This window comes from Martes martes (genome assembly GCF_963455335.1).
Source record: "Martes martes genome assembly, chromosome: 14".
Taxonomy (NCBI): Eukaryota; Metazoa; Chordata; class Mammalia; order Carnivora; family Mustelidae; genus Martes; species Martes martes.
The window spans coordinates 40,531,540-40,559,334 of record NC_137902.1 but is presented as its reverse complement, the minus strand read 5'-3'; the positions used below and the strand labels follow the sequence as shown (position 1 = coordinate 40,559,334).

Below are 27,795 nucleotides of genomic sequence, written 5' to 3'. Positions count from 1 at the left end.
GGTCCCTGCCTTCACAGGCCTCCTCAGAAACTTGGGTCCTTTGAGGCTCTTTTGCTCTCATTCTCACGTAAGAGGATGGAGCCACCGTCATCTGCTTGATTCAAGTGAGGTTGATTATTAACCCTGCGGGTCATCGTCTGGAGGAGATGCCTGGGGAGAGCACAGTGAGGAGACAAGAGGGTGGGCTCGATGGTCAGACAGACCAGACTTCAAAGCCAGGCTCTGCCAGTTAAAAACTGTGGGGCACCCGGCAAGTTTCCGAGTCTCTCTGAGCCTCAGTCTTCGTAGCTACTACATGCAGATAAGGATAGCATTTTAGGATTTCGCAGGGCACTTCTTGCCTCTAGGAAACAGTCTTGTTTATAAGTGTGAGCTCTTTGAGCTGCCCTGTGAATGCACTCTTACAATCCCACGTCAGAACCTTCTCCATTCATGGCCCTAGGAAGTGTCAGGATTTGGAAATAAGAAAGAGTTGTGCTGCCTCAAGGGGAGCAGACAGGAGACAGGAAGGCACGCCATCCACTCTGCCCCGGCCGGACGGTCAGCAGCTGCATTTTGTTCACTGTGAATGGAAACAACCTGAGCGATAAAGTTCACTCTAGGAATCTGAGTGCATTCCCTTCGGTGTGCAGCTCGCAGTGGGTCGTGGGGGTTTCACGGAGATGGGAGCTGAAGAAGGTGATACGTGCACAACTTGGGTGGGTGGTCACAAACCACTCTGGTAGCATCTGGTAGCATCTGTCTGGTAGCATCAAACCAGACAGGCAAGACTCAGCTTCTGATTCCAGTCCTACCACTTGCTGGTGGTGAGAGGGACCTGTCCCTCAGTGGGTCTGTCTCAGCCTCTGTTTCCTCATCTCTACCTTGGGAAGACTGACACTTGCCTTCCAGGCTCCAGTGAGGGTGAGCTGTACCTGGTGAGAGGGGCTGCAGGGCTGAGGGCCAGACATAGGGTACGGCAGGTGTCCTTGGTTCCCATCCAGAGTTGCACTGAAGTACCAGGCAGCAGCAGAGATAGGGAAGAGAGGAACCATGTCTGAGCTTTCCCCAGGGAAAGGCAGCCTCTAAGTTGTAGGTATCGGGAGAGCTGCACTGACTCCTGAGCTGCTAAATGGCGTTAATGGTTTCAAGCCTAAGGAGACCAGGTCCAGGGCTGTACACGTATACCCTACCCAGAGTCCCTTCTCACACGCGTCTTGGTTTCACTGTGTGCTTGTTGTCTCCAGCTCTGGACGAACACCGCGGACAGCCTAGAGCTCTCCCTCTTTTCCCACCTTGCAGAAATCCTTCGATCACCAAGGTAGGCCCGGTTTTGGCAGGGTGGGGGCTAGAACTAAGGGCTTCATGCTGAGATGGGGAACGGAGGGGCAGGACAGGCTAGGGGCTCAGCAGCCACCGCCTTCTCCCATTTCCAGAGCACTGAGTTCCTGGCAGGCAGCATGTCTGTCTCAGACCAGGTGGGCTGCTGTAACAAAATATGATAGGCAGGATGGTGTATAAACGACAGAGACTGATTTCTCTTAAGTTCCAGGGACTGGAAATCTAACATCAAGGCCCTGGCAGATTTTGTGTCTGGTGAGGGTCCCGCTTCCTGGTTAAGAGCAGTCTTCTCACTATAATGTCACCTGGTGGGAGGGGCGAGGGAGTTTCCCGGGATCTCTTTTATAAAGGCACTAATCCCATGGAAAGGGCCCCACTATCATGACCTGTTTACCTCCCCAAGATCATACCTCCAGATACTATCACATCGACAGTTTGGTTTCAATGTATGAATTTTGGGCGGATGCAGACAGTCAGTCTGTGGCAGTGTCCTTCCCACTGGCTCATGTGTATGTAAGGCAGGTCTCTCCCCTGGTGGATTTGGGCCCCAGGAGGGGACTCTCCAGCTCTAACTAGCACCCTCTCAGGGCCTCAACAAACAGAAACACTTCTCTGTGTCCCATTTGCCTCCCAACCTACTTTCCCTCTAATGGATTCTTCTGAGTCACTTTTCAAATTGTTCAGGGCTCTTTTGGTTGCAAGTGGTAGAAACACAACTCAAACCAACTTATGGAGGGAAGGGAGGGAAGAAAAAAGGAAGGGAGGAGGGAGGGCAAAAGGAAGGATGAGAAAGGGGGTTTTATTGGCTCATAGGTTGGAAGGGGGCAGATCTTCACACGTTGCTGGGTGGCGTTTGCATTGGCTCATCTGAGACCTGTCACCTGTCTTGTCCACGCTTATCTTCCACTCTGGCATCCTGTGGGCAGACGGCAAGATGGCCTCCAGGCAGCTCCTCAGAGCATATCCTTGGCCCACAGAGGTAGCACAGAGGGCTTCTTTTTTCCTCCTTGGTCTCAGCAATAGGATGGGGTCTCAGTGGGCCATCTTGGGTCCCGTGGCCTGGCCGGAGCATGACTTCACCTCTGGAAAGGATGGAGAGGAGTTAGAACATGGTAGGTCCCCAAAGAAAACCAGGGATTGGGATCAGAATAAAGGAGAAGGGAGGCAAGAAATCCACCCTCGCAACCCAGCTCCTTCCTTACCTGTCAGGCTGGTCACCCCCACGGCCCCCTGCCTCCTCACGGAGGGCTGTTTCAGCTTATCAGTAGCGCCTTCGATGTTTTGAATAGATTTGTGACCCTCTTTTCACTCAGCCACTCACTGGGTATCTGCTGCAAACCCGTTCCATTTCATACCCAGTTCTTAGTGCTGGAAGTTTGAGAACAACAGGACGGTCATGTGGAGAAGGAATGCAGACCAGCAGGCTGCTCAGTGCTGTGATAAGAAAGCACCAAACACGGCGGGAGCCTGCAGGAGGAGCGCACATTCTCCCTGGCAGGTGGATGCATACAGACCACACACAGAACGGGCCTGGTGCCGCCCCTGTGTGTATCAGGGATGTGGAGCCTGGCAGAGTTCATGCTATCAGTCCTGAAAAGACAGCCCAAGAAGGAGCCACCCACCCCAGTTTCCCCCTCCTTCATCTTTCTTTTTCCCTTTCCCACTTTCTTTCTTTACTGGTTTCTACAAGATGGACATTTATCCCGGGAGCTGTTTTCTTTGGGGGAGTCGAATTTACTGGAAATTGAATTTGTGATTATTCTAAGAAGGAGGACGCAGATGCTCGAATTCTGTCTTTCTCCCCTTTGACTCTCAATGGCGTTCATCCACTTTGTGGTTTGGGGCGAGCAGGAAGAGCACACACCCAGACAGACTCGCCCAGGGCTCCGCGCTGTTGGGAAGTGCTCCGCGGTCACACGCGAGTCTGCTGTCTTCCTTCTGAGTTTTCTGAGACCAGCATTAGTTTTCCCCGAGGCTTAGAATTTAAAAGTCAATAACTGGGGTTGTCTTTGAAGGCAGTTTCCGGGGGTGGAAGGGCACGGGAGGCTCATCCCTGAGCAGCTCTGGCACTTGGCAGACACATATTCAATGGGTGTCTGACAGCATTTTGATGAGTTGCCAAGAGAGCACTGGAGTCAGAGGGCCACAGAGCAAGCCCAGCCTAGGAAACCTTTTCAGCAGAAACACAGCAAATTTGGTTCATTCCAGTAAAAGCTTTTACTGCCTTTCTCCTGGGATCACAGGGAAGGACCCCGGAATGCTGAGGTTGCTCACCAGGCCCAGCTTATACCCAAGCTCGTCTTCCTCTTCAATGAGCCGGGCCTCACCTTCTCCAAGATCCCCACCATCATTGCCATCTTGGGCTGTCAGCTGAGGGGCCACTTCAGCACCCAGGACTTGCTCAGGTACAGTGCCAGGCTTCCCAGGAAGACGGGCAGAGGTTTGGGACTATTTCACAAGGGAATATAGGCCCCAGTTCTTTCCTGACCACATTCAACCCAGCAACATGACCCTTCAGTGTAGTGGCAGATTCCATTTCCTTAGAACCTTCTAGAAGTTCTGTTCAGAGTAGAGAGCTGAGGAAAAGGGCTGGTCTGCTAGACTCCCAGCAGGGCTACGTGCTCACTGCTCCCTGGTGCTTAGACACACTTATTATGCCAACGATTCGAGAATTTCCATGAGCACAGTCATCCTCATCAGTCATCGACCCAACAGGTCTGCTTTTTGCAGATTTCCCAAAGGACAGTCCCAGCTGACCTGGTATTTAGCCCTTCCCATCCTCATCACTATCTGTTCTGTTGATCTGGCAGAGCCAGAGCTAACTGCTCTGATGAATCTGGACAGATTTTAAAGGTCTATGGAAACACTGCATTGATCACAGAATAACATGATTCCCCTCATACCCTCCCTTGAAACTGATTTGGGTGGATCTGTGTACAAAACTTGTATATGTGTTGAGCAAGCATGGGTTGAGCTCACCATTGAAAGTATCTTTCTCTCTCTGCATTAAGAATCGGACTGTTTGTTGTGTACACCCTCAAGCCTTCTTCAGTGAACGAGAGGCAGATCTGCGTGGATGGGGGCCTGGACTCCTCAGTGCCTGGTGAGAAGACCTTTCTTAGACATCAGTCTGAAGGCAGCAAAATGAGCTTTATGGCACCCCTTGAGAGCCACCTGTCATGGGGCCATTCTGTAGAGGGAAGGGCTGAGGCAAAGGAAGGAGAAGATACCCACAACTGAGCAGTTGTTCCCAAGTACGGGCTTGAGAGGTCATAGTTTTTATGAGTAGGGTTGCAATCACATCAAATTGCATATTCTTCCTTCACAACCTGGAATGGCTTCCAAGACCTCTAGGATAAAACTCGGTTCGCTATAGGCCAACAGGTGGAATCCTTCATGATCCAGTTCCTGCTACCTTCTTGGTTGAATCTCTCCTACCCTTGCTCCCCTGATGAGCCCCAACTTCAGCGCTCTGAAGGCCCTGCACATCCTAGTGTATGATGATCTGCCCTCCAGCCATGCTTTGTCTGTGCTGTTCCCTTGGCAGAAATGCCTCCCCTGTTCACCCCAGTCCCTGCTTCACCCACTGGAGGCAGGAATGCCTTCCTGGTCCCATCAAGCCAGTTAAGTCACCTCCTTTGCTTGTAAAACTGGTGGGCTTAACTCTAATGCACATGTTTGTGATTTGTTTCTTTAAGGCTCTCTCCTCCCAACCAGGTGAAGAACAAGAGCTATGTCATGCTCCTTCTGCTAGGGGAGGTGTGAAGGGAATAGTCACTGACCACTTTGTCCTGGGCCCTCCAGATCTATGCTGTCCAACATGGAAGCCTCTAGCCACATGTGGCCACTTAAATTTATTTTAATTGATAGAAGTTAAATACAATTAGAAGTTCAGTTCCTCAGTCACAGTAGTGACATTCCAAGTACTCGCTAATCACATGAGGCTAGTGGTTACTGTATCAGACAGAGGAGATATAAAACATTCTTTTTTTTTTTTTTTTCAAAAGATTCTATTGGAAAGTGTTACTTGATCTAGAAAAATCTTTTTTCCTTAGGTCAAACCCGAATAGTAGGAATTACTATTCCCATTTTCTAGATGAGGAATTGGAGGCTCATGGAGATTAAGACCTGTGGGGACAGAATCCAAGTAGAGAGAAATTGGACCCCACTTCTCCAAGCTGCCTCATGAGTCCTATTTCTGCAGCATGGTTTGTGTGCCCTGAATTGGTTTGTAAAATAACTGGCTAACCAAGGTAGTGAATGAATGAATGAATGAATGGATAATGGGACAAAAGTAAGCTTATTTAGTCACCCCCCTCTTCTTATATGGACTTCATTCTGGACTCTGCAATTCAAGCTCTGTCTTTAGTGTGACATCAGCATGCTGAAGGCCTAGCTTGGAAATGCATTGAGAAGAGGAATTGAGATTGAGTACTAAAAATCTCCACCGCTCTGTTCCCAGTGCCTCCTGTAATGCCCAGCATGTAGTAGGTGGTCAAGAAATGTTGCAGCCTATGATAATGGGAAAAAACATTTTTCTACTAGAAGATAAATTTGACCTAATTTTTAGGATTTTTTTTGTGGGGGGGAGGTGATGGGAAGCATCAAAAACATCTTCAGTTAAAGGGAACTTTAGGAACCTTTCCTGAAATTCTTTTGAAGCATTGCATAGAACTCTAGACACGAATGCTAAAATTTTGAGTCTCATCCATGGCTAAATTCCTGAGTGAACTAAGTGTTTGGTGAATACGATTGCTTACTGCGGCAAATATTATGTCTCTTTCCATCCGTTTTCTCTCAAATCTGAATTTCCTTTTTTTGTAGCTGGAAGCCAAACATCTGGAAAGACAATCTGGCTCAGAAACCAGTTGCTGGAGATGCTGTTCAGTGTAATATCTTCCTCCCAACTTCATCTGTCCTCTGAGTAAGTAGCTCCAGGAAGAGTGATTTGGCCTGAGCTTGCTTCATACAGGGTGCAGTATTAAAACCTTTTCTTAATGAAAAGTTTAGCATCTCTGAGTCGGTTTTCTGCAGTGTGTTTCCTGCACCAGTCAGAAAGAAAATTATATTCTCTCCACTCAATAAAGCAGACCTTGCCCTGAGATATTCTGATGCAAATGTGCAATGGGCATGAGTAACTCAGAACAGATTTGGTATAATTACAATAAGCTCTTTTTGTCACCATTGCTATAGTGTAATTGTTATTGTTTTGGCAGTTGTGACAAGTACTGATTTTGATGTCCTGTACTTGGCAGACAATAGAATGGAGAAATGGTTAGCCTAAATAACATCTATCAAGGAAAAGGCTTGCCAAATTCTTCTGCTATTTACTGTCAGGTTTTTAGTTATTTTTCCAAGTTGGAAAAAGAAGTATCTGCCTTCAATTAACTTTCAAAACAATGTGTAACCATAAAATCCCATTAACTCTCTCCCCCGACTGCCTGCTTTATGTCTAACTCTGGAGTCATTCATTCAACAACTATTTGTTGAGTACCTACTGTGTGCCAGACACTGTTCCTCACTCTGAGAATGCAGTGCTGAGGAAGTTAGTCCAGATCCTTGCTGCCGCTGAGTTGACATTTTCATGTGTATGTATTTGGGGGACATAGGAATGGGGTAGGGAATCACCCTTCAGTAAAACAGCCTTGCAGGTAGTGCTTAAAAGGTCTGCATTCCTAGAATCTAAGCATGGTAGAACTGGAAGTTGCCCTGGAGGTGAGCTAGTCCAACTCTTTCCTTTTTCATCTTTTTGAATGAGAATATAGTGTAGCGCTTAAGCACTGGGACTCTGATCTCTAGACCTCCTGGGTTCAAAGCCCAGCTCTGCCTCCAGAGACCCTGGGGAGGTTAGTTAAGCCTTCTATGCCCTCTTTTGCTCATCTATCTGAGGATAAAATTAGTTCCTGCTAAAGAGGGAAGTTAATATGTGGCTAGCCCTAAGCAAAGTATCTGAGATACTATAAATATTACATAAGCTAACTACAATGACCATCATAATCTCAACATCATTATCCTCACCATCATCATCACCACGATCACCACCACCATTATCATCACTGCCATCATTATCATTATCATCACCATCATCACCACCACCACCATTATCATTATCATTACCACTATTATCACCACTACCGCCATCATCACCACTACCATCATCACCATCATCATCATCATTACCATCATTATCATCACCACCATAATCACCACCATCATCATCACCACCACCACCATGATCATCACCACCATCACCCTCGTTATCATTATCTTTCCCACCATCATCACCACTACCATCGTCATCATCATTAACACCATTATCATCACCACCATCATCAACATCAAGAAAAATGACCATAGCTCATCAAGAGCCCTGCCAAAGTCATCCAGTTAGTCAAAAGAGGCAGGGATAGAAGAGAGGACAGTTTCTTGACTGCTAGTCTGGTGGCCACAGCCTCGCTCCCTAATCTGGCAGCTGGCACTGAGAACATTGCCCAGCAAAGATTGACCCTACTCTGGTTCTCAGGAGGCAGAGTCCTTTGCTGAGCTGTTACCCCTGAGGTTTGGTTGCCTACCTCCCTATCCTCCAGTCCCTTCTAGCAAGTTTGTATTCTCCAAACTCATCATTTTAAGATTTTATTTTTATTTATTTATTTGACAGAGAGAGAGGTAGGGAGAGAGAGAGAGAGCATGAGCACAAGCAGGGGGAACAGAGAGGGAGTGAGAAGCAGACTCCCTGCTGAGCCAGGAGCCCTATGTGGGACTCGATCCCAGGACCCTGGGATCATGACCTGAGCCGAAGGCAGACGCTTAACCATCTGAGCCCCCCAGGTGCCCCTTAAACTCGTCATTTTAAAATTCATTTTTGGATGTGACACTTAAACATGTATTTTGCTTAAATTGATAAATATGCATAAATATTGAACTATTCCATTGAGATTAATTTTGACCTGTGTATTTGAAAAGGGAGTTAACCAACCATTATGTGTTTTATGTGACTATATTGATGTAATTAGATGAGTGGCTAGTCAGACCCGGTAAGTATGAGTACTAGTGGAGTAGGGCTATCGAGGGCCTGCCCATTTATACATTTGTTGATACAGTTTCCAATTGCATTGAAAAGATTTAGCCAGCTTACACTTCAGCCTTTAATAAACATATTCAGCCATTTGACAGCAACCTTGCCAGCATTTTACTTTACCATTCTTTAAAAATATAACTGTACTTCACTAAGTAATATCCAGGTTAACCTTAATTTGCCTCTCCTCGGTGACAAGTGAGGCTGGATATTATTTGTATCTTCTGGACGTGATCTTTGCTCACAAACTAAGAGATAATTTACTGCATTTATTGAACCCTGCAGGACAAAGGAAGAGATGTTTCTGAGCCTGGGGCCTGACTGGTTCCTGCTCCTCGTGCAGGGCCACGTACATCCCAGCACCACCGTGCTGGGGTTGAAACTGTTGCTGCACTTTTTGGCAAGCCCCTCCCTCCGCGGGCGATTTAAAGATGGCCTGTGTGCGGGATCCTGGGTGGAGCGCAGCTCAGAGGGTGTGGACATTGTGATAGGTAAGTGAGCGGCCTTCTCCAGGAGGTGGGACACCACCTCATCCTGGGCTACGAGTGAGGACCTGCCAGGCTCCTTCCTGCTTGGGGCCTTCACAGCTCTTGCAGTAGGATCACCTTGACCCCTGACCCCCATAAGCCCCAGTCGCCTCCTACTTCCTGGTCAGGATCCTCTTTTGTCCTCACTGCTTTCCAGATGCTAGGGGCTTCCTTCCATTCCTCAAAAGTTCCTTAGCCCTTTTCCTCTTCCTGAGATGTTTCCCCCAGCCCACAACACTGGGAAGGCTCTCCTAGCTGGTGTGGGTCCATCTTCCAGTCTCAGTTCAAAGGTCGCTTCCTCCAGGAGAGGAGGGTTCCACCTGAATTAGGGCACCTCTATTATACTCTCTTTGTCCCTATTGCTTTTTTTTTTTTGGTTCTTGTCACAATTCACAAGTGTCTATTTGTTTGGGTATTTACTTCCTTAATGTCCCTCCCTCTCGCTACATTCTAAGTACTTGGTGAGGGTCTGGGGTTCTGTATATTTTGTTGAAATGCTATGTCCCTATCGTTTAGTATAAAGCTGCCCTACTGCCTCTAAGGTATTAGGCACCAAATAAGTGTCTGTTTTTGAATAAACGAATGAAGGAATGAATGTGTATGTCAGGAATAGGAAAGGGAACTCTTTGAATACTTTCTTATGCCCATGTACGTATGACGTATATTTCTATTTGGCATTTCTGTGGGATGGGTAGGTGGCAGGGAATTCCTTTGCCCACCTTGACCAGAAGCAATAGCAGTTGTTCTCAATTAGATTTTGTGCCCCTTCCACCTGATCAACAGATAACCTGAAGAGCCAGGCCCCCACGCCTGACCAGAGCCCCTGCCTGCTTCCTGGGTTCCGCGTCCTGAAGGACTTTCTGGGCCACCATGTGCATATTCCGGAAGTCTACCTCATTGTGTCCACCTTCTTCCTGCAGACGCCACTTACAGAGCTGACGGATGGGCCCAAAGTAGGTTCTTGGAGTGCCCCTGGGATGGAGTGACCCACCTACTTTTATGATCTCATGTGACCAAGGCGCTTCCCTAAGATTCTCTACCCTGCCCCCACCCACGTCCTCCAACTCGTGTTGCGTTTGACCCACTTCCTTGCCTCACACTGCTACCCCCTTGGTTAGTTCTTCAGATCCCCTGAGCTCCTGGGCCTCTGCCTCCCATCCTCCCTGCCAGCAGGTCTGGGTTTTAAGTCTTTCTCCTTCTGGGCATGGTTAGAGAAGTCACATGATGATGGGGGTGACATGGGGAGGCGAATTGCTGCCACCGCAGAATGAGAGCCTCGGTTTATGTCTTCTGAAAAAGCATGTCTCTTTACCTTAGCCGCACCCCTCAATTCCCCTGCATTTTAGTGCAAACCGTATATGCGCTCAAGTCTTCTGCCCCAAAGCTGCCCTGTGCTCAGATGACTTACCTCACAGTGGGAGTGGAGGATCCCGGAGGGACATTGCCTTGACACCCCACTTTCTACCTCCTGTTTATGCCATGGCCCTCTTCATCACCTTCTCTCTGTTGTCGCTGGCAAAGGCTGATGGATTCCTTCCACCCCTTTCCTGAGTGACCTCACCAGGGGTTGACCCTTTCTCCTGTATTTTCAGCACCTCCCTTTCTATGGACTCTTTCCTCATAGACCATAAATACGGTGAACTGCGTCCCACCTAAAAGCAGAAGCTGTCCCCTTGACGCCCACTCTTGACCAACTGCTGTCTTACATATCCTCCTCCTGTCCTTCTTTGGCCAAATTTCTCCAGACAGGAGCCTACACTCACTAGGTATAGCTTCTCACCAAACAGCCCCTCACTCATTCATTTGCACCACATCCAAGGCTTCATGAGCTCCCCTGATGGATGGGGTTCCGACTCCACAGCCGGCATGAAGACCCTTTGTGACTGGCGGCCTCACTTGTCTCTCCAACCCACTTTGTTCGCTGGCCCACCCTTTGTGCTGTGAACCTCCTTAGTCGCCTCTCCAGTGAGACCAGCGGCTGTGTGCTTGCCTCCCCTGTGCCTTTAACGAGCTCTTACTCCCATGTCACCTGCCTGGTGAGGGGGTGGGCGGGCTCTCAGCACTCAGCTCAGATCCCTAGGCAGGGGGACTCCTTCCCTCCCGTGTGCCTTAGCACCTTCCCCTTAATGGCACTGACACAGTTATGTGATTTCCTCTCTCTTTAGCCTCTGAGCTCCTCAAGTGCAGACCCTACTTCTTACTAGGGTCTGCACCTTCCTGGGCGCCTAGCAAATAGCAGATTCAGAAAATTGTTTCTCAGTCTCAACTGAATTGAGTTAAACTGCCCTGAATTGAAAGTGGGGGAGGGGCTTGGCTCTGTAAATAGAAGGCTAGAAAATCCACCTCTCTTGACATCCTTATATTTGACCGATCTAAATCTTGATATATGCTAATAGTATTAGAGATCACACTTCAAAATAAAGTTCTTAATATGCTGTGCTAAGTTCACCGAAACCGTGTATTTCTGTTTCTCCGGGAACATATCATAGGGAACAAACATCTCCTGAATGTCAGGACCTGTGATAGATGTTTTACATATTTTATTTTGCTTGATATTGATAACCATCCCATGGGGAAGAGAATGTAATTTTCATTTTACAGAGAAGGAAACTGAGTTGCCAAGAGGTTGCATAGCTTGCATAAGCCCAGCTTTTTAGGAGGCAAAGTCAGATTGCCCTGCTGGCCAAGCCCCGTGTTCCCTCTGCTACACTCGGCACCTTCCCCAAAGCCTTTGAACTCCTCATATGTCCTCTGTAGTCTCACTTACAAAAAGTTATTAAAGTTGATTGGGATCGCAAACCACATGGAAGAGCTGAAGTCAAGGTGAATCCCTGGTGGGTCTGCAGCATCTTCCTAGAGCCGTGTTCTTCCCTTATGCACCACCGAGCGGGCTGACGTTGTCCACACGGGCCAGCCACCTAGGCTGTCTGCACCACTACTGTGCTGTTTGCCCTTCCCACTCAGGCCCCCTGGGAAACACGGTGTGCTGGCTGGGAAGCCGGGCCCCTTGGTGTGCCTCCATTGGTTTCTCTATAGCCCCTGCCCCCTCTTTCAGGATAGCCTGGATGCCATGCTCCAGTGGCTCCTGCAGAAGCACCACAATGAAGAAGTCCTCCGGGCTGGGCTGTGCACTGAAGGTGCCCTGCTGCTCCTGGAAATGCTGAAGGCCACCATGAGCCAGGTGAGACCCATCCCCCCCCACATCTCATGAGGAGGTTCTGATGGGAAGACAAATCTGGAAGAGTCACCTTGACTTTTCCCAGCAGTTTCCTTTGCTGATAATTAGCAAGTGTTATTCAGAATGCTTGGTAGAAGAGGCAAGGTGGGTTCCTTGTGACAACTTGGGTGCTTAGTGGAAAACCCAGCCTAAATGTCCCCAGTAGAGTTCACGCACTCTTGCCAGAAGACATCTATTTTCCATTTGTTTACATGTTTGAGTTTCTTCACTGGGAGATTTAATGCCTTCAGTCAGGGGAACATTTCTGAGCAACTGCTTTAGGTCAGGAGCTTCAGGGGACTGGTAGGAGGTGGAAAGGGGCCTCTTTCCTCAAGAAGCTCGCCTCTGCCGTGACAAGTGGGCCTCACACATGGGTGAGCTGTGAGGTAGAAACCTGTTAGAGAAGACAGATGCCACCAACCACATACGCGACATGGAGAGCCATTAACTCAGGACTTCGGGGTCTTCGAGAGGTAGGTGGAGAGGTTATTTTTGACATGGAGGCAAGTGTGAGGGGTGAAGGCCCCCTGTGAATGGGAGTAACTGTGAGCCAGATCAACAAGAATTTGCATGGGAGGCTGAAAACTTCTGACTTCATTCTTTTGACCCCGATGGTGACTGGAGGCTTGATTCTGTGTGGGGAAACCTTATTGCTTCTATAAGACAATGCGTGTTTACCTTTACAACTTTAACCAAAGAGGAAGATAGAAAGTAAAAATCACTTGAAACATACCCATGCAGAGATAACTGCTGTGAACCTCAGGGGTATGTTCTTCCAGACACCTAGGATTATACCATAGCCTTACAGAGGGTTGGGCCACATAAACCCCTCTTGCCTTTTTCTCTCAACATGTTGTTAGGAATTATCTATATTTGTACATGGAAATTTATGTTGTTTTTCAGAATTTCATTGTTATAAAAACTCTGTAAAGAACTTTCTTGAGCAGATATCCTTTCTCTGTAGTTTGATATTCTCCTTAGTGTGAATTCTGGGTTGTAGGATAGTGGGTCAGTCAGTGACCTTCATGTGTTTTCTTTTGGACGCACGTCTCAGGAAGGTTGCAGTAAACATTATATATACACGTCCCTACATCTAATGTACATCCCACCATCCTGTATGGGAGCCCCCAGCGCAGTCCTCACAGCCCCAGCTATGGGGTCTTTGCTTTTGACCCGGTTTAAGAGTCACATCTGTCATTCCCCAGATAACCATTTTATGTTTGACATTATAATGTAAATGCTTGGTCTTATTATTATTATTATTGTTATTTTTTACTCCTCTCAGCAGACTATATGTTTTCTTTATTTTACCTGCTTTCATGTTATTCAATTTTTTTGCTTTTTCAAAATAACCTTAACTGGTTAGAAAGGTAACAAACTCTTTATGCTGCAAACTGGAAATATGCATTTTTTCAGGCACCCGACTCCAAAATTAATTGAACATTAGATCTGTAATGGAACCATGAGTAAGCTTTCCAAAGAAGGAAAGTATACAGTTCACATGCTCTGACTAGGACATAACAAAATGAAGTGGATAACAATAATCAAAACCAAAATGTCTAACCACATTAGCAAAATATGAGTCAAGAGGTCTTTAAAACTGCAATCACATTAATTCTAGAAAGCAACAACAACAAAACAATGAAGATGCCAAATATCAGAATCTGAGAACTAGACAGGAAAAAAATTGGGAGATACATCCAAAGTCCGTTGTTTAAATCAACCCACAAGTCCTCGGCTCCTTAGGTAGTCAGAGGGTGTGGGGTAAAGAGAGCATGAGTTACACATACAGAAGAAGAAGGGAGAAATAATCATACAGAAAATTAAATGAATTAAAAAAGACCATTTGTGCAAACTGAATAAAATATTATCTAAACAAGATCAAAGAGACATTTAAGAGCCTAAACAAGGGGTGCCTGGGTGGCTCAGTGGGTTAAGCCGCTGCCTACGGCTCAGGTCATGATCTCAGGGTCCTGGGATCGAGTCCCACATCGGGCTCTCTGCTCAGCGGGGAGCCTGCTTCCCTCCCTCTCTCTGCCTGCCTCTCTGTCTACTTGTGATCTCTCTCTGTCAAATAAATAAATAAATAAAAAATAAGAGCCTAAACAAGGCAATAATGAAAAAAAAAATGGAGCCCAAGAGTTTCATAAGAGCAACTTAAATAATGTAAGAATTATGGATTTAACATCTTCTTTAATAAAAAGAAAGGGGAAGAGCTTTTTTTTCAGTAAAGCTAGCATACTACTGATAACAAAACCTGACAAACATAAAACAAAAAGAAAACTGCAGCCCACTATCACTTATAAATATGCACTCAAAAATCATAAGTAAAATATTTACAAACAGAATAAGGAAGTGCACTGAGAGATTAACAGAGTGACTCAGTGAGCTCTTTGCAAAAATGCAAAAAATCTATTGGTGCAATTCGTCATAGGTAAGTGGCTAAAAGAAAAAAACATCACCTAATTACATGTTAAAAGAGTATATCATAAAAATTAAATACATTCTTGTTTCTAAAAGGAGAAAAAAGTGTGATCTGTACTTTCTTAGCATAATCACACACACACACACACACACACACACACACACACACACACACACACACATTACAGCCTTCCTGGGTTCAATTCCTGGCTTTGTTGCTTATCTGTCGGGTAACCTTTGGCAAGCTACCCGACCTCTCTGTGCCTCTGTCTTCCCAGCTGTAAAATAGGTGTAAATGTAGAGAGTGGTTGTGAGGGGAGAAGAGGAATGTGTGTGAAGCCCTGTAACAATGCCTGCACATATTAACCCCTTCCCCAACTGGTGACCAGTATCCTGGGCTAACCCACAGACTTAGGTGTCTACAATTTAGGTGTCCTGCTGACTATCTCAGAAAGCCCTCGATTTCAGATACTCTGGCTCCCCTGCAGTCCCCTGCAGTCGCTAGCCACATTCCCACGCTCGGCCTCTCATGAAGTGTGCCTTCAGCCCCCAGGAGGCTCTGGAGATGACACCTGGGAACAGACGTTCCCTGCCAGCGTGCTGCATTTCCTTGGCTGTGTGCACAGCACCTACCCCCAGGATCCCGCCTGGCGAGCCCCGGAGTTCCTCCAGACGTTGGCTGCAGTCACCTTTCCTCTGGGGACCCACAAGGTAGGACATGTCACTGCCCTACCCAGTGAGAGCAGGGGTGAGCGTTACCATGCTTCAAGACCAAAGGGTAACAGTCCTCCCTAGCCCCACCCCAAATTAAAATGCATTTTAACGCAACTTGGCTGAAACATTAAGTAAACAACTTGGGTAATTTTCCTTTTCTTAGCAGAGATGCAGCTTGAGTTGTCTTTCAGCTCTGAGATTCAGTAATTTTTTGAGTTGTCAGGAATCTCAGTAATGAGAAATTTGATGGCAGACCAAGTCCAGTTCTGTATGGAATATTCACACTGCTAATGTGAACCAACAAATTCCATCCCAGGAGACCAGTGGCCCACACCCCTGACAGGAGACACAGAATAGGAAGTGTCCTATCTTTGGGGATCATGCCTCTCATCCTGTTTGCAGGCCCTGACTCGGGACTCTTTGCAGTCAGAGGATTTGCCGAGGCCCAGCTTAGAGCCAAGCAAGCCAAGTTTGGGAGGGCAGAGGGCCGACTGTGTCCTGAGGACATGATGTGAATGTGGGCCACAGGAAGGGAGGGCCCAGTGGGCCAAGCGGGCATGGTGGGCTGGGAGCATGTGGCCAGTGAGAAGAACAGGTGAGGACGGTGGGAAGGACAGGTGAAGGAGAGGAAGGGCAGACATCCCCTCATCACCTCTACCACAGTGCAGTAGGAAGCTGAGACCCCAACAGGGAGGGTGAACTGGTGACACGTGTCTGCAAATCCGTAACCACGGCTAAGGGAACATGTTAGAAGGCACGCAGTGCTACGGGGAAGGTTCAGAAGCCATGCTGTGCACAGTGTGGGCATGCAGTATTTGTTCCATAATTCTTGGCTAAACAACCAAATGGATAGAGCCAAGGTGTTCATCCAGCTCCTCTTTTCTAGAAGTGTGTTCATGGTGATAGCTCCCGTCTGCTGAACACCTGGAGGGTGCTGAGCCTGGTGCTTACCTGACCCTAGCAGCACCCTAGGCAAGTGGTTTCTGAAAGGGGGACAGTGAGATCCAGAGAGGCCAAGTGGGGCCGAGCAATTTCTGCTGCGTGTCGTGGGGGCCGTAAGACCCATCTCACAAAATGTTTGAGAGAAGGAAATAGGCCAGAGTTTATGTGATTCATGAGAGACAGAGCCAAGATTGAAACCTCGCTCTCTCACCCCAAGGCCCAGTTCCTTTCCATCAGTCAGTTTAAAATAAAATTAAATGGCCAAATAAAATTCAAGTAATTGGTTTTAATGAAAAAACTAAACATAAAGACTAGAAGATTTGCAAAAAGATAAAATGGTTTGTTGGGTTAATATGAACTAAAGGAACATACTGGAAAAGTAGGCATTTAAAAAAAGGGGGTCGCCTGGGTGGCTCAGTGGGTTAAAGCCTCTGCCTTCGGCTCAGGTCATGATCCCAGAGTCCTGGGATCAAGCCCTGCATCCGGCTCTCTGCTCAGCAGGGAGCCTGCTTCCCCTGCTCTCTCTCTGCCTGCCTCTCTGCCTACTTGTGATCTCTGTCTGTCAAATAAATAAATAAAAAAATCTTAAAAAAAAAAAAAAGATGCAGTAAAGACCAAAGGAAATCACTGTGGACTGCACTGGAGGGGTGGTGGGTGGGACAGAGTCCAGGCATCCCCGGGGCAATTCAGGAAGGAAGGACAGTCCTGTAGGCTGTCCCTCATCATCCCCCACACTAGGGCCTCTGGAGGGGACCAGGACCCTGAAGGCTGTGGTCTGACATCCTTAGTCCAGAGCCCCACCTTAACTCCTACACCTGCAGGCCAGGTTCGCCATCTGCTGAGCCGGGGTTCCAGTCGGCTGCCTGCCCGCAGCCCACACTCTGACCCAGGGCGCTTCCTCCTCACACTCCATGGTTCCTGCCTGGGGGCAGGCCTGGCCCAAAGTCACCTCCCCAGTGACTGCAGAGGAGCCAGACCCTGTCTTGAGACTCCTGGCTCCGGTTTCAAAACGCTTATCCCCACACCTCCTAGCCTTGTCCCAGCTCCAAGTCAGCTTCAAAAGGCCTTTGTTGCAAAGAAAACATGACAGGCCCTCTTCATGCAGAAGGCTGGTGGCCAAAAGGCTTCGATTTGCTGTAAATATATATGGCATCTTTCCAGTCAAGTCCACACGGAGCTAATTAATGCAGTCACCACCTCCCTAGGTGCCATTAAATTCATTTTATGGCTTAATTAAGAACGGCTGCATTAATTTTATGAATGAGCAAAGGGAGGTGCCGACAGATGAATGTGCATGGAAAGTTCATGGCCTGAGAGTCAGGAGCCCCTGGCCGCGTGTCCTTGGGTGTGTCATTTGGTCTCCCAGCATCCCCATGTCCCCCTGGATGTATCTGGGCTGACAACCCCTGCCTCACGGATCTCATATTTTTATAAACATAAAAATGAGAAAGTGAAGGCCAAGGTGCTTCGGGGACTTGGATGCCAGGCCTTGAGGAAGTCCTCCTGGTCTCAGCAGGCGGTCCTGTCTGTCAATGTCAGCAGGCCCTGGCAGGAAGTAAAGGTGAGGGCTCCCCCAGGAGGTGAGGACAGGCTGTCTTGCACACAGCCCATGAGGCCAGGCATCACCGTATACACTGCCTGTCGCTGACCACTGCAGGCCTCTCTTGCTCTGTGCTCAGCCTCTTTCCATCGCTCCCACCTACCTCATGTTCAGAGACCACAGTGGGCCCCCCGATGAGCAGTGAGATTCTGGGCAAGTGGCCTTCTTCCTCAGAGCCTCGATTTCCTTCCATGTTAGTGGGTTTGATAAGAATTTCACCTGTGCACATCTCAGAAGTGGACATGAGAGTGCCCCGAGGCAGGCAGGCCACTCATGTTGGGGTTCTCTCATCTTGGAGGAGCCCATGACTCAGCCTGCCCAGAATGCCAGCAGCCCTGGGGTGGAAGCCGAAGGTGACGACGTTGCAGAGGGTCCACAGGCTCCTGCCAAGTCACATCCCACGCGGAAGCAGCTGAGGGAGTTCATGCAGCTACTGCTGAGGGACTTCTTGCTGGCGGCCTCCAACCCCAAGCAGTGGCTGCCCCTGGAAGTGCTCCTGGAGGTGAGCTGGAAAGGGTGTTTTGGGGTCGTGTGTTGTGTGAGAAGGCCTGGGAGGACATGGGCACCACAAGGCCAGGGGATTCCCAAGGAGACCTGGGAGCTGATCTCTCTGGAGAGCTCACCTCGGCCTGCAGATGTCAGCCAGCTAGGGGTTGAGAACATCTCAACAGCCAGCATGTTGAGAACATGCTGTGATGCGGAGGGAAAGGCAAACCCTTGCACGGCAGGGAGCTCACCAAGCAGCATTTGGATAGACGGACGAGGGCAGAGCTTAGCCAGGTCCCTAGAAGCAGAGCCTGAAGCAGGGATTTTGTGGAAATTATCTGAGGGCTGTACTCTCAGAGGAAGCAGGAAAGAGCGGCAGAGGGGCACAGGGGAAAAGCAAGCTAAGAAATGGTCTCCTGTGGGTCCTCCACAACTTGTCTCCTCCACCCAGGAAGTGAGCTTCACCTCTCTGGTGAGGGGATTTCGTCAGCAGAGGGCAATGCCTGGGGAAGGGGCAGTTGTGAGCTGCAGCCCACACTCCCGGCAGCTGTGGTATTAGCATACGGGGCACACAGGAAGGCTTGATGGCATGAGGTTGATGTGATGGCCGTGTGGCCACTCTCTTAGTCCCCAATGTGCTTCCAGGCTTCTCCACACAACGCCACCAGCCAACAGAAGCGAGACTTCCAGTCTGAGGTCCTGCTTTCCACCATGGAAATATTTCACATGCTGAGTGGAGGCAATGTGCCCATACTCAGAGGTGAGTAGGGGTGACCTTCTCCTTCTTTATGACACAGAGCTTCTGGCAACTGAACAGGAAAACCAGCCCCTGGTTCACAGGGCTGCAGGGCCCCTTGGGAGCCATGGAAGCTACCCTCTACCTGCAAGTCAGTCCTTCCACAAATCTACAAAGAGAGCTCACCAACGCTGCCTAGAGGCTCTAAGGAAGGCATGGTGACCCTCTCCATGACACCCCTGCCATTACTGGACCACTCAGAGACAGAAAGCCTCTGAACCCAAATCCACTCCCCTCTGGCTTCAGTAAGATTGGCCTCTTCCCTTGAGGGAAGTCAAGATGGCAGCTGGAATTAAACATTCTTCTGCTCAGCATCTTGTTCTCTGCCTACAAGACTGGGCACAGCAAGGGTTTCTTCAACAGACGACCCTGGATGAAGATGATGCCATTGCCCCTAAGAAGTTGAGATTGAAGCTGCCTTCAGAATACTTAGGTCCAGGGAGCCGTACCTTCCCCACAGAACTACGCTAACATCCTCTCTGTGGTTTCTGAGCCACAGAATCCTTAGTGACATGGCTCATCTTCCACACTCTTCCTTGCCCTACAGCGTGGCAACCCTGACTTTTGGTCTTTCTTGGAGAGCATCTGCAGGGCAGGAAGGTAGCACAGTGTAAAGCATTAAGCTGGTGGTCCCATTTCTGCTCTGGGCTCTGTCACCAGACAGCCGTGTGACTCGGGGCAGGTGCTTGAAGTTGTGAGTGAGGATGGCGACTGTGGCTAACTCAGAGGGCTCTCACAAGGATTAGCTGAGATCATCACATCCCCTCTGCACATAGTGCCTGCCATGGTGGTGAGTGCAGACCGATCAACTTTTTAGCTTTATCCTCTGCTCCCTGTAGCCACAGGACCTTGGGTCACCATGACAGCCTCCCCATTTACCTTAGGCCTTAAGTTCTCCTCTATCCACCTTCCAGATGTATGGTGGAAGAAATGCTGCCCCCGGTTTGCCTTCTCCCCACTTGGTTTATGTCACTGACAAAATTGTTCAAGACTAACTTAACTTTGAAAAGCATGTGTATTCACTGGGCACCTACTGTGTATAAGACCCCATTTTCCAGCAACAGAGTATACAGAAGGTTACACTGGGGTATACAGAAGTGAGTAAGCTGTGGTTGGTTGCCATGAGGGACTTGGAGACTGTTGTGGAGAGAAGGCTATTCAGACTCTGATGATTTCTCAGACGTGGTCTATGTCCTCACCATGCCCTCCCCCACCCCCAGGCAGTAAAGAGCCTCAGCCAAATGCAGAAGCTGCTGCTGCTCCTTCACTTGCAAGCGTCTCCCACTTCACCCAGAAGCTGGTGGAGAAATTGTACAGTGGGATGTTCTCAGCAGACCCCAGACACATTCTTCTCTTCATCACAGACCGCATCGTGGTGGTAAGAACCCTGGGCTGGCCATGGTGGTGGTGGTGGGGGGGGATCTCCTGCTGACCCACCAAGTGTCTGTATGACTCACTGTTGGCTGTCCTTCCTGGAAATCGATTCTGAGAGGGGTGGGAGGAAGGAGGAGGACCTATATGGCCCAGGTAGTACCTGGCGGATATTGCATGCCCTTCAGGGCTCTTACCTCAGGCTCCTTGAGAGCCGTCTCGGGAAGTGGGAACGGCACCCCCCCCCACGCTGGCAGCTGAGCTCTGTCCCCTTCTAGACTCTACACCCCCACTTCAGGTTTTTATTGTGATTATTGGTTTAATTTTTGTTATTGTTATTCCCCATCCACAAAGGGTCAAAAAGCTCCTTATTTCCAAAAGGCCTATTTCATTTCATTCTTAATATGCACCTATGGGTCATATTTGAGCCTTCCTGCAGTTTTCACGAGTATTTTTTCCTAGCCCCATTATTCCTGCGTATGCTCTCCATCTCTCCCAGGTCAGTCTACATCCACACCCATGCAAGCAAATGTGTGCCTGTAGATACACCTTCAGATGTAAGTTTGTGTGTACATGTGTGCACATATTTTATTGTACATGTGTACACACACATACAGAATCACACAGTCTCCAAATTCTGGAGGGGAACCCTTTAGTTTGTCCTCATCTTCCATTTTAGAGACTTTCCCTGACAAATGGCCATTCGCTCTTTCCTTGAACCCTCCCTGTCTGAGGAGCTCATGCTGGTGTGAGGCAGTCCCAGCCAGTGGGGCACCTGTGATTGCTGGAAAGCTGAAATCTGCCTCCAGAAACTCCCACCAGGGGTTCTCGGCTCGCCTTCTGCAGCAGAACCCAGGGGGAACCCCTCTCCTTCCTCTTCACACCTCCTAGAATGGGTAGCATGAGTGTCCCCAGAATATTTCTGTCTATGGAGTCACCTGCAGACCCCAGGACAGGCCCTTGGCATAGTTCCTAGGGTGATAGTCAGAATGTATTCAGATGCTCCCTCTAGAATAGCCCCAAGATGGGAGAAATATGCCTTGTTGGCTCTGAGGGGATTAGAATCAGATTCTTGCGAAGTTGCGTTGAGAAATGAAAGTAGCCACAGAGCTCCCGTCTTAGTTCAGGCCATGATGACAGCACCACGGACTGGGTGATTAGCCAACAAACATTCTTTCTCACGGTTCTAGAAGCTAGGGAGTCCAAGGTCAAGATGCCCACAGATCTGGTGTCTGGGGAGGGCTCTCTTCCTGGTTTGCAGATGGCCATCTCCTCACTGCGTCCTCATGTGATGGAGAGAGAGGGGACGCAAGCTCTTTATTGTCTCTTCCCATAAGGCCACTCATCCCACCATGAGGGCTTCATCCTCATGACTACTTACCTCCCAGAGACCCTGTCTCCAAGTGCCATCACCGTGGGAAGCCAGGTCTTCAACATAGGTGTTTCGGGGGGAAACATTCAGCCCACAGCAGCTCTCCAGTGGTCAAAGAAAACACTCAGAGCTAACATCAAAGAATGGGTACCCCCTGGGGCTGATGTGCCTTCAGGGGGACGCCAGGCCAGACTCTGCTCTGCACATATCCGCCATCCTTCTCTCCTTCTCGCTGCCTTTGACTCTCACAGATCTTAACTTCAGGTCGATAGTTGTGACCTATCTGAGCAGCAAGACAGGATGATGATTAAAAACATGAATCCCAATTTCCAGCATATTTAAATAAAACTTAAAATTCATAGGCATAAACACATTCATTACCTATGCAATTCTAAGAGAGCAATCTATGACTAACAGATGATCTTCCAAATAGAGAAACTTTTTGCACGTAATTTTTGGCTATGGATTCTTTAAAAAAATTGTAAATGTATTTTTATTGAGATATAATTGACCTATAACATTGTATAAGTTCAAGTTGATACATTTATAGATTGCAACAGGTTAACCATCACAGTGTTTGTTAATACCTCTATCAAGTCACATAATTATCATTTCTTTTTTGGTGGTGGCAGTAATTAAGATCTAGTTTCTTAGCACCTTCATTTATTTATTTATATTTATTTATTCATTTTTCTTAGCACCTTTAAAGTTTATAGGACAATATTATTGTCTATAATTGCTATGCTGTGCATTAGATCTCTAGGACTTTTGTTGTCTATTAGATACAGTAAAGCAATGAAGCCAAATAGATGGGTGGACACACCAGTGTTAAGGCTACGAATCAGGACCATCTGCCTCCCCCTCTAAGTTTCACATGTACAGAAATTTGTTGGCTTCCCATCTACTTTAGATGATATGGTGGCTAAGAACATGACTCGAGTGTCTGGTGTGGGTTTGACCTTTGCTGACCACTGAACCTCTCTGACCCTCAGTCTCCTTATCCCTTAAGTGGGATAATCTTAGTGCTTACTTCATGATGTTATGATGTTTAAATGCGGCAATGCATGCAAATCAATGCAAAAATACTTTATAGGATAACTGGAATATTGTAAACACCCTACACATAACTACTATTAGTAGTTAATAATATATTAAAAAATTAGACACTGTTAATAGCATGATCTTATATTTTGAGTATCAACCACATTATCAGCATTTTAGAAATTTCTGGTTCATGTCTATTTTTATAATATGAGGGTGGTCAACTTTTAATTTCTTTTCTTTTTTTAATTTTAATTTTTAATTTTATTTTTTAAAAAAATTCTCTTCCGTACAAGTGTTTGATAAATCCAGCTGTACGAATTTACTTTAGTGGTCATTCACTTAAATAGAAGCTCAAAGGTAGAGGAAAGTAGTCCTATTTGAATTTTAGATCACATCACTTTTTGAAATACAGAACAGAATAAGATTGTGTCATTTTCATAGTTAACTGGGTCCATATCTAAAACTCGCAAAGTGTTCACAAGCACGTGTGTGTGTGTGTATGTGTTTATTTTATGACACAGGTCATCGAGAATGCCTCTTCTCAAAGGGATACTGTCATCAGTGCTTTATACAGCAGTTTAAATAAAGTCATTCTGTACTGCCTGTCCAAGCCCCAGCAATCCCTCTCCGAGTGCCTCAGTCTTCTCAGCGTCTTGAGCTTCCTACAGGAACACTGGGACATTATCCTTGCTACCTATAACTCCAATGTCAGCTTCCTCCTGTGTCTCATGCATTGCTTTTTGCTGCTCAGTGAGAGAAGGTAAGAGCCACCTGCTTGTTTCCTTGCCTGCTAGTGGTCCGTGCAGAAAAGCAAGCTTCAGAGGACACTTGATTGGGGCCAATACGAATGATATATATATATATTTTTTATCTGGTTGTCCAAATTATGTGCAGTGTTTGACAGTATAGTAGTAGATTGTCCTCAAATCTGTCCATGTAACTGAGCTGCTAGGATCATCAGGAATAATAATTTACCCCATTTCCATAATTCTCAGGTTGTAAGATAGCTTATTGATTTCATTTCAGGGGCAGAAAGCTCCAACACTGGATATATACATTGATTTTATGATGCAGCCCGATTTCAGAAATATTAACATTTGATAAATGTAATCTTACACTGGGAAAATATGTAATAAATTGTATCATGCAAGCCAGACATGATTTTCTACATACACACTATTTATGATATAAAATGATATCCATAAGCAAATTTGTATAAGAAATACTAATAAAAAGAAACTGAATTGAGTTTACTTTTTTAAAGATTTTATTTATTTGTATGAGAGGGAGCATGAGCTGTGAGGGAGGAGCAGAAGGAGGGAGATAAGCAGACTCTGCACTGAGCGTGGAGCCTGACACAGGGCTCGATCCTCCCACCCTGAGATCACGACCTGAGCTGAAACCAAGAGTCGGACACTTACCCGACGAAGCCACCCAGGCACTCCCTGAATTAAGTTTATTTAAATCATTTTCTTAAATCCCAAATTCTGAAAATATGTTAGATTTCTCTCTGTATATGTACTTTCTTGTTTTTCTCTGTGAATATTCTCTATCACCAGTCGCTTTGCACCATACTGCTTACAAATGTGATCTCATTAATAGAGCCGTGTTGAGCATAGAGGAAGGGAGGTCTACGCGATACTATACTTTGCTCTTGTCTTGTTGTTGTTGATATTGTTGTTTAATCCCAGTACACATTCTGTTTTATTACTAGAAAAAAATTCCGAAAATCCGGTCAAACTATCGAATGTTGGGAAACTCAACTTGATTTGTCTTAAAACTCTCTGGCAATCACTGGAAAACAATTCTAGCCCAGAGGAGGCCCTTGCCATGTTATTTGTTTGATATAAAATAATTCGTTTTTGGTGGGTTAAAGTGGGAGGTTCTGCTCTCTTGCCTGTGTTTTAAGAAGTAAGCCTACCCATGTCGGAAGCATAGGTGAGAACAGAGGAATGCCAGCTGGTGTGTATGCTTGAATTTCCAACTTCCTCAGATCCCTCTGTTCAGCTAAATGGCCTCTAAATCCAAAAGGACTTTATTCGAGGGATTTCAAGAATGGACCTTCTCGTATGGTGGTATATTTTCATCTCCTTGTTTGTCATTTTTGGTTCAATCCACAAACTTGTACTGAGTGGATGTTCTGCTTAGTTGACTTGAAGGGGCCCAGAGAAGAAGGCACGTGGATTAGGAGCCCCAGAGTACATGGTTCATTTGGAACTTAGGATGCAAACTACTGTGCCTCCACTTAGAACCAACTACATGATGTGCAGGAAAAATGGAGATGTGGGGCCTTGTTAAAAAATTACTAAGATTTCGGGGCACCTGGGTGGCTCAGTGGGTTAAGCCTCTGCCTTAAGGTGGCTCAGGTCATGATCTCAGGGTCCTGTGATCGAGCCCTACATCAGGTTCTCTGCTCAGCAGGGAGCCTGCTTCCCCCCTTCTCTCTGCTTGCCTCTCTGCCTACTGGTGATCTCTGTCTGTCAAATAAATAAATAAAATCTTTTTAAAAAAATTACTAAGATTTCAAGACAGTGGCAGCAGAGCCCAAGCACAGAACCTTTTTAAGTGTGGACCCTGTGAAACTGTACAAGTCACAGGCCTGTGAAGCTGGCCTGGCCCCTACCAGGTGGGATGAGATCAGTGCCAAGCAAAGGCAGAGTTCACTATTTTGGGAGTCTACAAAAACAAATGACCAGTTCTGATGGTTGGGAAACCAGGAGAAGGTTCAGGGAATCTGCTGGGAGTATGGATTAGATTTAATAAGACTGGAATTTTTAAGAAAAGAGTTTTTCCTATTGTTAGTTGTATAATATCTGTCATAGAAGTTGTCATGCAGTGTTTGCTTAAACTCAAATAGACAAGTTTTTCCAGTTGATATGTCCTAAGTTTAAAGGATGATTATTTGTAATAGAGAACAATGGAATGATCTCAAGGAAACTGGAGTTTATAGTGAAAAGTCTCGTGTCTCCTAGTTATCCGGAAGGATTTGGATTGGAACCCAAGCCTAGAATGACTCCTTATCATCAAGTGTTTCTTTCTCCAAATGAAGAAGGGAGAGAAAAAGGAGAGGAGGACTTACCGAGTTTGAGCGATGGTACCTTATATTTGTTGTTCATTTTTGGGAGAGTGGTTGGGTGGTGGTAAATTCTGGGTTACATTCTTCAACTCTGTGGGACTTGGTCAGACTAAGAACTTGGAGGACTTACTATAAAATTCCAGGGGGCTTTACCATAAGGTTATTTCACTTCTCAGGAGGTCTCTTGAATTTTCCTTCAGACTGCTCGATAGGGGAACAGGAATGTCATCTCACCTCGTTGAAACTAGCTCTTTCTCAACTTTCTTCTCTAGAAAATGGGAATGGAATAAATAAATTCCTTATTTCTAATTTTGGCTTGATGGAGTTTATTTTTAGATTTTCTAACATCAAATCAAGTTAAAGGGATTGGAAATTTAAAAAAAAAGTTGAAGCCAGGTCCATGTGTTTAGGAATTGCTCTCTTTTGGTCACAAAGGTGCCCAAAGCCAGTGCTTAAAACTGTTGAGTTTAAAGTGTACTGTGACACAGTGTTAATTACAACATGAACACTCATATTTGGGGTTTGGCTGGTAAAGTGGATAGAGCAATGTTCATCCTCCTAGAGTGAGCAAAATGGTCTATAGAGGAGTGACTCAGTGGTCCAAGATCCAATGCCATTTCGGCATTTAGGGTCCTGTAATTATGGGGCACAGCAGGTAGAGCTGGCCTGATGGATTGGTCTATATCTGGGCAAATCCAGGGCACTGAGATTGGTAGGTGGTAGGAAGCATGATTCAGTGTAAGAAAAGAGGACTGGCTTGGGTCCTGGGTCCCTAGCCATGGTTTTGGGCTTGGTGTCCATTCCTCTGAGATGCCAACATAAAAGGTAGGTTAGACACAGCTGTTGGGGAGGTGGTATTTGGTTAGCTAGAGCTTACTTGGGTAGTTTTCTATTTGGTATCTAATGGAATTGGGGGTAAGAGAAAGAGACTCCTTGTGTCCATTAATCGTGTTTCCCAGCTCTGAACATCTGAAGCAGGCAGGACTTGGTGGTGGGCAGTTAGGGGTGGGGGAAAGGCCAGCTCACCTGGATATTGGCAGCACCGTCTACAAACTGACTGCTTTCTGGCCGGAGCTTTGCAGGCTTGAGTGATATTCAAGAAAGATGGAATAAAAGCAGCCATGATACACCATCTCCTGGCCCTGGCTGGGAGAGGCACCAAGGCCATCCTGACTATGTGATGTGTTCTTTCTGTTAGTCCAGCACAACATCCAAAAGATTGTACGAACACTGTGGCAGCAGCTCGTGGCACAGAGGCGGCAGGAGCTGGAGGACACCTGCAAGATTGATATCTCTGTGAAACCTGGAGAGAGTGAAGTGAAGATTGAAGAGATTACCCCACTCTGGGAGGAGACGATGCTCAAGGCCTGGCAGCATTACTTAGGTCTCTGTCCATTTGGCTCCAGGGAACAGAACTGCTGGGTCTCACAGATGCAGACTTCCCCAAGTTCCGCTCAGGGCCCAGAGCCTTTTCGAACCTCATCTTCTCTGTCATACCTTTGGTGGGTGGGATGGACATCACTGAGACCTCCTGAAACTTTGCTCACAAAGAATGAATGCTGCTTTGCATCCCGGGTGAAAGGAAGGCCAGAGATGCAACCAGGTTCTAGTAATCTCTTAGAGAAAGTGGATGCCATGTCAGAGCTCTAGCCTAGAACCCTAGAACCCTAGAGCTTAGGGTTCTAGGTCTTGCCCTGATATTCACCTACCAGATTTTTTTTAATTAAGTTTTTTATTTATTTTCAGCATAACAGTATTCATTGTTTTTTCACCACACCCAGTGCTCCATGCAATCTGTGCCCTCCCCAATACCCACCACCTGGTTTCCCCA

At 47.0% G+C, this 27,795-nt stretch overlaps 1 protein-coding gene across 1 annotated transcript in view; it reads left to right on the top strand.

Moving 5' to 3' along the window:
- The window catches only part of WDFY4 (WDFY family member 4), a 246,225-nt gene that overhangs the window by 84,311 nt on the left and 134,119 nt on the right, over window positions 1-27,795 (top strand). Inside the window, exons 25-38 of the mRNA XM_080823652.1 lie at window positions 1,227-1,300; window positions 3,564-3,725; window positions 4,332-4,423; window positions 6,145-6,244; window positions 8,681-8,886; window positions 9,706-9,875; window positions 11,978-12,103; window positions 15,110-15,274; window positions 18,118-18,321; window positions 18,951-19,065; window positions 20,322-20,479; window positions 23,410-23,648; window positions 25,861-25,982; window positions 27,163-27,348. Of these exons, the coding sequence (XP_080679778.1) occupies window positions 1,227-1,300; window positions 3,564-3,725; window positions 4,332-4,423; window positions 6,145-6,244; window positions 8,681-8,886; window positions 9,706-9,875; window positions 11,978-12,103; window positions 15,110-15,274; window positions 18,118-18,321; window positions 18,951-19,065; window positions 20,322-20,479; window positions 23,410-23,648; window positions 25,861-25,982; window positions 27,163-27,348 (2,119 nt within the window). The remainder of the gene's footprint in view (window positions 1-1,226; window positions 1,301-3,563; window positions 3,726-4,331; window positions 4,424-6,144; window positions 6,245-8,680; window positions 8,887-9,705; window positions 9,876-11,977; window positions 12,104-15,109; window positions 15,275-18,117; window positions 18,322-18,950; window positions 19,066-20,321; window positions 20,480-23,409; window positions 23,649-25,860; window positions 25,983-27,162; window positions 27,349-27,795) is intronic.